The 12,553-nt window shown below is 38.3% G+C and overlaps 1 protein-coding gene across 1 annotated transcript; it reads right to left on the minus strand.

Moving 5' to 3' along the window:
• Positions 1-6,087: 6,087 nt before the first annotated feature.
• On the minus strand, positions 6,088-12,299 carry ak1 (adenylate kinase 1). Its single transcript, XM_032570775.1, has 7 exons — positions 12,141-12,299; positions 7,723-7,760; positions 7,035-7,070; positions 6,747-6,910; positions 6,531-6,647; positions 6,266-6,457; positions 6,088-6,174 (listed from the first exon to the last, which is right to left on the minus strand). The coding sequence occupies exons 2-7, from the start codon at positions 7,727-7,729 to the stop codon at positions 6,109-6,111; spliced, it is 582 nt and encodes a 193-aa protein (XP_032426666.1). The 5' UTR covers positions 7,730-7,760; positions 12,141-12,299; the 3' UTR covers positions 6,088-6,108.
• Between the last annotated feature and the right edge of the window lie 254 nt (positions 12,300-12,553).

Below are 12,553 nucleotides of genomic sequence, written 5' to 3' on the forward strand. Positions count from 1 at the left end.
GTGAGTCCATTAGTGAAAATGGGTTAGCAGGTATTGCTGCCGATTTTTTCTTCTCTTTTTTTTTTTACATACAAAAATATCTACTGACTCACAGCTTTCAGTTCTAGACAGAAATAAAATTCTGAAAAAAATTATATTTTGCAGCCATACCACTGCAGGTCTAAATTGTAGAAGATAATTAAGAGTCGTTCCATCAGGCAAAAATTATAGTGTTTTTGAACATGGATCAATTAAAATTATAAAGTGACAGCATCAGAAGAGGAAAGGTCAGAGTGAATAAGATTATTTGCTTTCAGAACAGATAATTTCATCATAGAATTATAGAAGAGCAGAGGAACTATTTTTTTTTTTCTCACAAATCATCCATCTCAGATACTGTCAGCAGATAGTGACCGTTTTAACAAATATGTAAAAAAAATGATATTTTTTAAAGTAACAGTTACCTACTTCAGCATTAATATTTGTGTTATTTGAAAATGTTTAACAATAAGGTTAGACCAAGGGTTTTTATTATGATTCAGCGGGACATAAGTCAATACAAAAATGTAAATGATCAAGTGAAAGGGAATGCAATTTTTTTCCAGTAAAAGTCTACTAAGTGGGACGTGCCATGGTGGCGTAGCGGTTAGCGCGACCCGTATTTGGAGGCCTTCAGTCCTCGACGTGGCCGTCGCGGGTTCGACTCCCGGACCCGACGACATTTGCCGCATGTCTTCCCCCCTCTCCTTGCCCGTTTCCTGTCAGCCTACTATCATATAAGGGACACTAGAGCCCACAAAAGAGCCCCTGGAGGGGTAAAAAAAAAAGTCTACTAAGTGTATTTTGCATTTGTGTTGAGCCCCCTCTATTTTGACACCCACAAATAAAACCCAATGCAATCCTGGCCACGCATTTTATACATGGAAAATTTACTCTTCACAATTCTGCACCATTTTGTATTCTGCCACATTAGAATAAAAAAAAAACAACATTTGTCCTGGTGACAAAATGTGGAAAAGCTTAAGAGAATGAATATGTTTTGAAGGCCTTGCATATTTGATCTGCACTGTTTTTGTTTTTTTTGTTTGTTTTATTTTTATTTTTCTGATGTAACAAAAAGCTTGGAGTTCTCAGGGAGCAATGTTTTTCTTTGTGCTGCTTCACCATCACAGAAAAAAAAGCTGCAAAAGGGTAGACAAAACATCCTTTCCACTATGAAAGGACTCGGAGAAGTCATATTCCCATTGAGTCAACTCCACACACAAAGCATTTAGTTGAGGAGAAAACTGAATAAAAGATAAACATGGAAATATTTAACGAGTCTCCAAGAATGTTTATAATATGACTGGGTCTCCATGTTTCAGCGGTCGGCCCGAAAGGAGACAGTCTCAGAGGTGACAACCAGCATGGTGGAGCACATCTCTGAGGACACCAATGTTGTTGTCACACCTCTGATTATGTCATTTGGAAGCACAACCCGAAACAGAACTGTGCCAACTCTTTGTCAGTATGCATTCAGTGAGGGACCGCGGCAATCTAAGAGCATCCGATTTAGACGTTAAAATGTGACAAATAGCAACATAACGTTATTCAGAGAGTCCTGTGTTTTCAGCCTAGATGATATGTTACGTCTTAACGCCGCAAATCTGACCTCATTCTATCAAGCAGCTTGTTCAAACAAATTCACATGAGACCTAACCCTAAGAGGGGGCAGTTTTGTTCTACTTGTATTCCTGTCCAAAGTATCTGGTACATAAATGTCTGCATTCGTCACGTAGCTTACTTGGCTTACATTTAGCTGATGAGCAATATGTCAGGGTTGGAATTCACCTCTGTTCCTCACCAAAGGACATTTTTAAAGCAGCTCAATACTTCAGTGGCATTCCCTTTCACTGGAGCCCTCCCTCCCCCCTCTCAGCCTCCTCTCCCCAGTAGTACTTTTTCAATAACAGGAAACAATCGGCCGCCGTCTTTCATCACAAGCTGACGTTGGTTCCCGCACGGTGCCACTAGGTCTCTATGCTGCCAGCCAGCCAGCCAGCCAGCACACAGCCAGTCTACAGCAGAGCTGAGAGAGAATAAAGAGTCTGTGTCGGCTTCCTCGTTTCCTTATCGTCCTCTTAGGCAGTGGGGGATAAAGGGGTGGAGGGGTCTCACGCTTGGGCTTTCACTGGAAGTACCCCAGATTGACACAAGTGGAAAGAAGCCCATCACCATTACAAAGTCATTTAATGTGCCTCTCCAGTCTTCCAAGGAGACTAAATGATAAGGCGCTTGTTGCAGAGTACTGTAGTCTCGTTTGTGAATATCCATCTCATTTTTGAAAGCAGTTGACAGTTTTTTTGCTGGGATTAAAGTGAGATTTTAGTTACGTGATGGGCGGAGGCATTCTATCACAGAAAATGACAGATTGATGATGTTAAATCAGTCCTGTGTTGATAACCAAACAGAGGCCCCAAATGAAAACCCCGAGATAATGAATCTTGACGTATACATTCAGCTAAAAGCTCTTGTTTTAAATAGACTATGTGGGTGGTTCTGTTCCAACCTGTCCTGATTTCTTGTTTTCATCTACAGTTACTTTACTGCAAATCAAAACAAATCCTGAATATGCTTACCATGAAATACTTCGACATGAAATAATCACCTGCAGCAAATTAACCCTTAACTGTAGTGATATTTCAAAAGCAACACTGCATGCATGAAGCACGTTTCCGAAGCTGAAACATAATGCACCAAATATGCTTAATGTACATGACTTTTTGCTGCTGATATCTGTCACAGTAAGCTTTATAAGTACATCTTTTTGGTGAATTATAAATGTAGATTATTGGAGTACTTACTCAGCTTTAAGAGTCAGACTTCTCTGAGATATGTGCCTCATCAGATGACAGTCATGCTTTAATAAATTCAATACATAAATATTCAATATATTCAATGTCTTTAAAATATGCACAAAACATTACTTCAGTTTTTCATCTCGTCACACCGTAAGATTTTTAGGTGGGAGAGTGGGGCATCTAAAATGCATTTGTCACGGATTTTACAAAAAGGCTGTAATCCGAATGTGTTCAGTGATAAATAAATCAATCTAGTCTGATGAACAACATCATAAAATATTACTCTTTTTTTTTCCTCTTAAAGGGCAATCAAAACATTATCACATGAAATTTCTATCTAACCCACAGGAAGGGTCAGTATCTTTACTCTAATCCTGAATTGGCAATAAGCTAATCCTTTTAAATTTCTTCATGTTGCCTGACTAATTCAAATATTAAAAATATTTTTTTTTGTTCCTCAATTTCCCGTTCCATTGTTTTGTATTTTACTTGTAGGCTTTAACTATTTGAGCCACTTAACGAAGTTCAGATGAAGCAAAGATTTGAGTATGATTTCTGACGAAAGCAAAACTGAAGTTCAATATTCAGAAATTGAATCACTTTGTTTCTCTTTGCATGTCAGCCTCCTGTGGTATGCAATATATTTTTCAGAGCTTAACAACATCGAAAAAAGGAGACTGAAGGGAACTAAAGATAAGGGTGGTTGCAAGGAGGCCTCTCATTCTCAAAGATTTAGGCTAATCATCAAATCACTAAATCTTGCATCATAAAATGTTTTGATTTTCCAATATTATTGTAATTTTTCTTTTCATTTGATTACTGATATGGTTCTAAAGAAATTCATGCCATTTCAAAATACAATGTAAAATAAAAACTTTACCCTCTATTTTCCCTTCATTTACTCCTTTTGCATTGCTTTATTTTTTGAGACGTCTGCTTCGTTTCCTTTTCACATTTCAGCATACGCTCTCTTTTGGCGCCTCAGGTGGCTATTTAAGGAACTGCGGTTTAAATGTTCCACAATACAAACTATAAGACCTGAAAGTTGTGGATTTCTGTGGATGTTTCCCCATGAAATTTTAATGAACTATCAATCCCTTGTCATCCTTTCTGAAAGCAGAGTTCTCATCTCATTTCACCAGCAGTTTGGTCAGTGTAATATTGATATAATAAATAGTTTACTATTCCTGTGATATTTCAGAAATGTCTAATTGAAAAGACTGAAATGTGTAACCTTGACAAAATACATCTTCTATGCTACTTGCTATTTGCTGTATATTGTTTTGTCTCATTTCAATGAATTAACAGATGATTCTGTGATTGCACAACAAACATCTTTTCACGTTGCAAGTTATAATCTCAATATCCATTTAAAAACAATCCATGCTTATGGTATAAGTCATCAGGTGTTATGGCTTACAGATGTTTTTGAATATATGACTGATATTGTCTCATCTTTGTTTGAGATGAATAAGCTGTCGGTCAATCTAGACACCAAATCTTTTTCAACGTTGTACGTGGCAAATTCCACTGCAAGCTCAACATATCCGCTTTGTTTTTTTACCTTTATGAGGCAAGAACAAAATTCTTGGCATTCAAGCAGCATCCTCAGTGACTTTATGAAAGCGTTTCAGACGCCTTCTTCTGATTGACTTTCCGACAGACACATCCTGTCCACCTTCAGAGGCCATTTTCCCTTTCCTCATCCCTACAGAGCATAGTCATGATCAGAGCTGTCCTTGGAGAAAAGTCCGGATACCTGCAGTAACGTTGGCTCAGCCCAGACTGGAAATACGTGTGTTTGTGTGAGAGAAAGATGAGGGAGGTGAGAGGCAGAGGAAGAGCAGCTGGTCATTTGGGCCTCAAAGGAGTTATTGGAATAACACTGCTGAACTGCGGCTGCTGCTGGGTGTCCTGTATCCTGTTGTGTCTGCATTCTCCAGCGGCCTCGTTGTGGTTTATTAATAGAAAGCATTTCCTGTGTTGACTCCTTTTTAGGTGTTTGTCCAGAATTGCCAACAATCTCTGTATGGTGGCGTTTAAAATCGTACAAAGTGGAATCTAGGAATGCAGCTCAGTACATATACCACTACAAAATTAACATCAAACTACATTGTTTTATATGATATTGAACATCTGTATTCTTTACAACTTTATAGAGATCTCTTTCACATGTGTACATACTGTCACAATGAAAGCAGTGCAAAACATCTGCAGAGCTTATGATGGGCTAAAACATAAATTCAGCCTATATGAACAATAATCTTATTTCATCATTTTGTCTCTGTTAAATGGCACAAGAAGTCATATTGTAGCAGTGACATGGTTGTTTTTATGCGCATTAAACTTCCTTTATTGCAAATGTGTTGAACAGATCTATGTTTGTATAAAAGTAAGATTTTGTCTTGTAATTCTCGGCGGGTAATGTGACTTTTCCCACATTACCTGCAGATGTCACAATGTAATTCATTGGTATAACATGTTTCGTTTGCTAAAATGGACAATACAAGAAAATTATAAGAAATTTAAACATCAAAGCTCAATGACCAGCGGTAGTCAAGTACAAAAACAAAATGTTCTACCCTCAAGTTAGGAATACAGCAGAGCATCTTTGAAAAATATGAAAATATTATGTAAGGTGTCTGTTACATGGTGGACACCCATTTTTTTAAAAATATATAATCGCATAAACAGCATCTCAGTGTGATACTCCAGCTGCAATGTGGCACACAAAGGGCCCCGAAGAGGACAGTGAGAAGAGCTGAAATGGTTGTGTGTCCCTGTCCAAGACCTGTTTAGCAGTCGCTGCAGTGCAGTGACAGGGTGCTGACCATTACCAGAGATCCTGAACATTTCTCTGAGAGCTTATTAAACTGCAGTTATCAGGCAAACAGTGATGACACAATAATAGCAGAACTGCCAGATTGGTACACAGTTTTTGGCTCAAGCTGTTAAAATGCTGGACTACTGTTGGTATTATAACAGTAATAGTAGTAAGGCGGTTATTTTATATGCATTAGATGTTTTGTGCTTTTAACTGTATTTGTTTTAGCTAGGTATTCAAGGCTTTTGCACACTGAACTGTCCTCAGACTGTTGTGAGCACATTCTATATTATATATTACTTCAAAACGACAATAAACTGTTTGATTTGATTTGAACACTGGTGGGGTGTGGAGGTCCTACGATTAATAGCCTATCTTGAAGTCAGGTTTAGTCGTTGTAAAATCCACACAGATACTCATAAGAAAACAACATCCAGACACAGCTCATCCAGTTATGTTGTTTTACTACAGTGCATCAATAGCCTTGGAAACCTGGGCAAAGACATCATCCACTGCCAGCTCAGAATCCACCTGCAAGATAAATAGAAAAACAACAGCATGAGACTTCTGTTTTTAATATATTCTATATGTTTTTAGTCAACAATGCGTTTGTTGTACACACCTTCTTCACAATGCCACGGCCCTCATAGAAAGCGATGACCGGCTCCGTTGCCTTGTAATACAAGTCCAGGCGTTTCTTAATGGTCTCTTCATTGTCGTCAGAGCGGCCGCTGGTCTCGCCACGCTTCAATAGTCTCTTGACCATGGTTTCTGCTTTCGCGTCGACGTACAGCAGCAGGCAGGGTTTGCCAATCTGAGGTCAAAATTAAAACTTCTTAGATTTAAGGCTGCAGAAATAAATAATAAATCCCCATGTATGTTCTCACCTTCTTCTCAAACTCCTCTCCCTGTTTGACCTCACGAGGATAGCCGTCAATGAGAAACCCCTTTGAGACATCAGCCTTGGCGATCATGGCGTCCTTAATCATGTCCAAGACTGTGTCCTAGAGAGCAGACATGAAAAGGTGATGAAACGTTACGACATAACAGTTCTAACAGAAAATGCTCATAGCACTACTTTAAACTCTTGGTCATGTCCTTACCAGAGGAACAAGCTCCCCTTTCTGCATGATGGCCTGGAGTTGCTTGCCCCTTTCAGAGCCAGAGGCCACCTCAGCACGTAGCAGATCTCCAGAAGACAAGTGAGTGTAGCCATATTTTGCAACTATCTTTTCACACTGGGTGCCCTTTCCAGACCCAGGTCCACCTAAGGACATCAACATAAAACCCAATGTGGTGGCATACATATAAAAAAAAAAAAAAACAAAAAAAAAAAACAAGTAGTTGAACATCTTGCAAGTGAAGTGTTAGGACTGGTTCAGAGTACTCACCCACAACAAAGATGATTTTGGCATCCTTGATTTTGTCTGCAATAAGCATTGCAAAGAGAAGTTATGAACATGTACAACAACACTGGTGGCTTTCCTACAAATCTAATTTTAAATTCACAAAGATTTAGGTAACAAACCATCTTGTGAGGTGGATGTTTTTTTCATTTTTAATGTTGCAGAACAAAGAGTCTTCTTGTGCGGCAAGCTGCTTTGGCTGTGCTTGCCTTGAAGTGAGTTTGTGTCATTACTCAAACTGCGTTGACATGGCAACTGTTGCTACCTAATTATGTTATGCAGCCAAGGGGTTAAGAGAGAACTAAAAGGAAAGTCATAAGCTTAACCACTGCAGGAGAAAACCCTAACACAGATTTATTGCTTAGATCATAACACATTTACATGTTTATTGAAATTAAATACATAATTTCTATTCAAATAATGATTTATTTCTATATTAACAACAAAATACCACAAATACAGTACGTGGGACAGTTAGGATTTTTCTTGCAACCTATAAAAATACCAGAAGAGGGCAATAGAGGCCTATAAAAAAAAAAAAAAGCTGTTGTCTGGCTCTGCTTTACTTAAACACCATTAGATTACTAATGGAAGTACAAATTAAGAAGTTTCACCTCATTGATCATATGCAGTAAAGCATTTATCACTTCACTGAAAGTGATATATTGATTACCTGCCATTGTGTTGTGTCTCTGGAGTGTTTTCCTTCAGCTGTGAAAAAATAAATATGAGACATTTAGGTAAATGTGAAAATGCAATACATTTCAAGGTGCCACGAACCCTAACCAGTCATCGTGCTGCTTGACAATTGGAAAACAACATGCAGGGAAACAAACTCTTTCTACTTCACTTTTTTTTTATTCTTCATTACTACTACCCCTTACTGTCAATATAGAGTAAAATACAAATAGATTTTGTAGTCTGAACTGGATGACATAACTTTTCTCAGATGATTTTTGTATTGTTTCAAAAATCAATTCAGGATTGCTCTTTCTAATGTAGCAGCAGAACACTAAAGGTCATATAAGGTTTTCCTTAAGGTGTTACAACTATTTTATTGATTCTGACATTCCTTTGGCTATGACTGAACTGAAAACATGATTGATAAAGTTTTTTATACTATTTTATTGTTCTTTTATTAGTTTGCTTGTTCTCTAAGGAAGTTATGTTTGTCCTTACACTCTTTGCGCACATTCGATTCATACATACAGTCCTGAAAATATATAGAATGCATAATTAATACGATAGAATTGAGTTTAAGTTTAAAGTTTTACGTTATCCCTAAGAGGGCAGGTTTTGTGCAAGAAGTAAGCTACAAATTGAAAACCAGAAACGGTGCCAAAAAAAGTGTCGTTATGAATTGCAATGACATTTGAAACATTTATATAACTCAAAACACAGTGAAAAGCACAGTGGGGAAAAGCAGGATTTGCTCTACATGAGTTCTGCATTTTTGCTTCTTAAAAGGTATTAATTGTAGAACTAGTAAGTGCCATATCATTGTACTTCTTTGCTTCTTGTGTAAACCTTAAACACAAAATACACACTGCAATAAAAATGTTGTTGTTTTGTTTCATTTTGTTTTTTTTGTTTTTTTTGGCTATAGCTAAGTAAAGTTATATGAAGACTTGCATTTTCACATACTATTCTTGGCAATATTGCTCAACCAGTGGAAAATTCAATAGATGCCATCTAGAAAAATCAATATTAAAACCCCCTATATTCATAATTGAACCATGTCCATTTTAACACATGCTTCTGTCTGGTTCTAAGCTTTTCCACTCCAGCTCTACCTGTAGGTTTAACATATTTCTCATTCAAAAGGGTCTATTTAAGTACTTTTCTGGCAACAGCATGTACTCTCCCCAAATTGCAGGAGGACTGTTAGTTTTACCCAATATGGACTCAGCATATCTAAAGAGAACAGTAACCACAAAAAGGGTTTTAGTAAATATTCTTTGCAGCTGACAGATAAAAGAATGAGGAAGTAGGTTGGATGTAGGCGGACGTGAACATATTCAAGTGCAAGCTTGCCCCAAGTCTCTAGCTTAAGAGCTTCCCTAGTTCCTGTAACTGTTTGCATTTTAAACAATGATTTTCCCTTTTGTACAAATGAATGGTGCATTTTAATTATTTAACAATCATTTTAAGATGTATACATTGTGATGTATACATTTAGAGTTGATTATCACACACATTTAGTTAGATTTTTTTCTGAATGGTTTCCTATGGTTTTATTGCTGCATTATGAAATTGTTCATTGTAAAAGTATTTTTTTATTTATTTAAATGAAACAGTACCTCTTTCTTTGATGCATTTCTGCCAATTTGATAGTCAAATCATCCTGGTGTGTTTAACTTATCACCCCATGTTTCTGCATTGCCACAGACAAATAGGACATACTCCCATGAAGGGCTGGATTGAGGAGAGAGTGTGCCTGTGGGTAGAGTCAGTTTTGGCGCCCCACCCAAAATTCTTTTTACACATTCAAATTGCAATAGATTGAAAAGTAGATGCTCATCTATTTTAACAAACACAAAAAACAAAAGGAGGAGGCATGGAGAATACAGTTAAAAAGTGTTGCCATTATGATTTGAGGTGCTTCAGATGAAGGTTAAGGCTTGAGGTAGGGTAATGATGTAACAGTTTTTAAAAAGATGAATTGTGGGTAATGATAGAATCTAACTAAACACACTCACCTAATATATTATAAGCTTTTCTTTTTTTCTTGTTTTTGAAAGTTGTCATTGTAAAACATTCATTGAATAAAATAAAAAAAAAAACTCTTTGGATCCCAAGCCACTGCCATGACAAGTCTGTGCAATACTCTGCCAAGGATTAATGCTAACAAAAACTATAACATTGCCAAACTTTTAAGTTTGGTTATATAAAATAGAGAAGATCAAAAGAGTATGACTTTATAGCTTGCAAAGATGCATGAAAATGAAAATTACCGTATTTTCGGGACTATAAACTGCTACTTTTTTCCCATGTTTTGAACCATGCGATATACTGTAGCTCGATGCGGCTTTTCTGTTGAAGGCTATCGATCTGGCAGGACAGGAGGGAAATAGAGCCGCAGCACGTAAGCTCGGCGTGAACTAATCTATGGTTCGGCGTTGGAGACGGAGGGCTGCATCTTCAATAAATCCAGCAGATTTATGAAAAACCGAGAGCGGCAGAGATACCAGCGGCTTATGTATGTACATTTCCAGTTTTTGTTGTTTTTTTTTTTAACTTTGTAGATGCGGCTTATAATGAGGTGCGCTCTATAGTACGGAAAATACGGTAAAACATTTTTTTTATTAATTTTGGGATAACCGTTTGTACCTTATGAACCGTATTACCTTTAACCCCTTGCTTAACATATATTCCCAGTAAAATAGTTGCTTTGGGTTAGATCAGGGGTGGGCAATCCTGGTCCTCGAGGGCCGGTGTCCTGCAACTCTTAGACGTCTCCCTGGTCCAACACACTTGAAGCCAATAACTGAATCACCTCCTAAGTGCAGTCAAGTTTTCCAGAGTCCTGCTAACAACCTCATTATTTGACTCAGGTGTGTTGAAGTAGAGACATCTAAAAGTTGCAGGAGACCGGCCCTCGAGGCCTGGAGTTAGATGGGTTAGATTAACCAACGTTTGCCATTTGACTCATTAGTTACTGGACTAGGTTGTCAGCATTCCTGCACTGGGTCAGCTTACACTAAAGTTTTGTACTAGTGTTTGAATGGCGTTACAAGTTCTATGCAATTCATCGACTGCAAAATACAACCATAAATGATTTAATTATGTGCTCATTTAATTTGCCTTACACCTAAAGAGTGACGGTGCTGTATTCTCAGGTTTCTGGTTTTATGACCCCGTGGTCAGAGTAAATGTCACTGGTGGGCTGTTATCGGAGTCAGCACGGTTCCTCTTTGGGATTCCCACTCTGGCCTATTATGGTGCCTTCCTTCTTGAGCCTTGGTTGTTTGGTAACTTCGACCAGTATGGTCAATGATCCAGTGTTTTGTGAAATTGCAAATTAGTGGTCCACTGTACATGGAAGAAGCATTCTGAGCCATTGTTTACATTGTTACCATCAAAATTCTTTAATACCCTGAGAGTAACATAAAGTTCAATGGAAAGGAGTTGTATATGTAAAGTCCATTATCCATAAAAGTATCAAATTAAAAAAATAAAAAACCTTAGACACTCTTAAAACTCTACATTACACCCACCCGTCTTATTGCTGCTTTTTAATATGTTGTCTGTCCTGCTAAAAAAAGACCCAGGATGTCTGCAGCTGTTAAAGGATTTAGTGACACCCATTAAGCACATGGAGATGCAGCCCTGGCCGACTGCTCTTCAAGCAACTGGACATGAAAACATGGTTGACAGTTTTTCAGACCACATGCTCCAGTGCACAATTTGGTTAAGCTTTCTGGAGTTTAATTTGCCGTGCTGCCCCTTTAAGGGACCCTTTGACGTCAGTGTACTTTGAGACATTCCATGATGTTTGTGAATGGATGGAGTGAGAGAAATCTTGTTTGTGATCTGGTTGCAAAGTGGTAGCTTGAATGTGCAGCAGAATCAATAACACTCTTGCACTAATCAGTCGTTAATGACCTTTATGGGGGCTTAGAGGGATGGATGTGGAATTAAATGGCTGCAGAGAGTTGCATGACAATGACCTTTATTGGTTGCAGTTCAAAATATGGTCTATGCATTGATAAAAAAGGGGGCAGAATGTGTTTCTGATGTGCATTTACATAGAAGGTAATTATGTAAATGTCCCTACCCCATTTCATTCCTAAGATACCCAAGAATTACCAGACATTACACGCCTTTGCACTAAAGAAACATCCAATTCTCTAAAAATGCCAATTTGAAATGATTTACAAAATGTCTGTAGACCTCAAATGACAGATGACAACTACACACTCAGCCTCAGTTATTCTCATTTTCCATCCCCATAAACAGCTCTGCCCACTCTGCCTGCCTTCAATCTCCGTCATCTCCATTTGGCACTACGTCTCACAAAAGAATAACTGTTGTCACACAGACATTTCTGCCCGATCTTCCTTTACCAAGCCTTTCGTCCTCTGTACTGACCTCTCTTCCGCGCTGTGGCTTTAGATCCCTCTGCAAAGGGGGCTGCCTTTCCCTGGATTCCCGTGTACGTACGTCTGCACAGTCCCTGCTGCACGGCAGCCCTCCCTCCCCCATTCGATGCCTTTTTATAGCGTAGCTGAGCCTGCTCAGCCTGCAATGCATTCTGGGTAAGAGGGAGGAAGAATAGACGAGGAGAGGGAGGGAGGAAGGAAGGGAATGTCTGATGAACTGAAGAAAGCAGGGGTAAAAATAAAGGGAGGGGAACTTGAGGGGAAAACGGTGGTAGAAAGTTTAACAGCTGTATAGCAGTGTATCCAATAATAAGGTTTAAATGGCTTTGCAAGACTGAACCATTGAAAATCTGTTCTGACATGTCTGGTAAAGAAATTATGCAAGGACTTTAGGAGGAAGTA

The sequence above is a fragment of the Xiphophorus hellerii genome, chromosome 8 (genome assembly GCF_003331165.1).
Source record: "Xiphophorus hellerii strain 12219 chromosome 8, Xiphophorus_hellerii-4.1, whole genome shotgun sequence".
Classification (NCBI taxonomy): Eukaryota; Metazoa; Chordata; class Actinopteri; order Cyprinodontiformes; family Poeciliidae; genus Xiphophorus; species Xiphophorus hellerii.

What these genes read in the sequence shown, in the direction of transcription:
- ak1 (XM_032570775.1), bottom strand. An exon ending in AAGGGGAGCTTGTTCCTCTG is followed by an intron (nt 6,648 to 6,746) that starts GTAAGGACATGA and finishes TCTGCTCTCTAG; the next exon opens with GACACAGTCTTGGACATGAT. An exon ending in GAGAGGAGTTTGAGAAGAAG is followed by an intron (nt 6,458 to 6,530) that starts GTGAGAACATAC and finishes TTTTGACCTCAG; the next exon opens with ATTGGCAAACCCTGCCTGCT.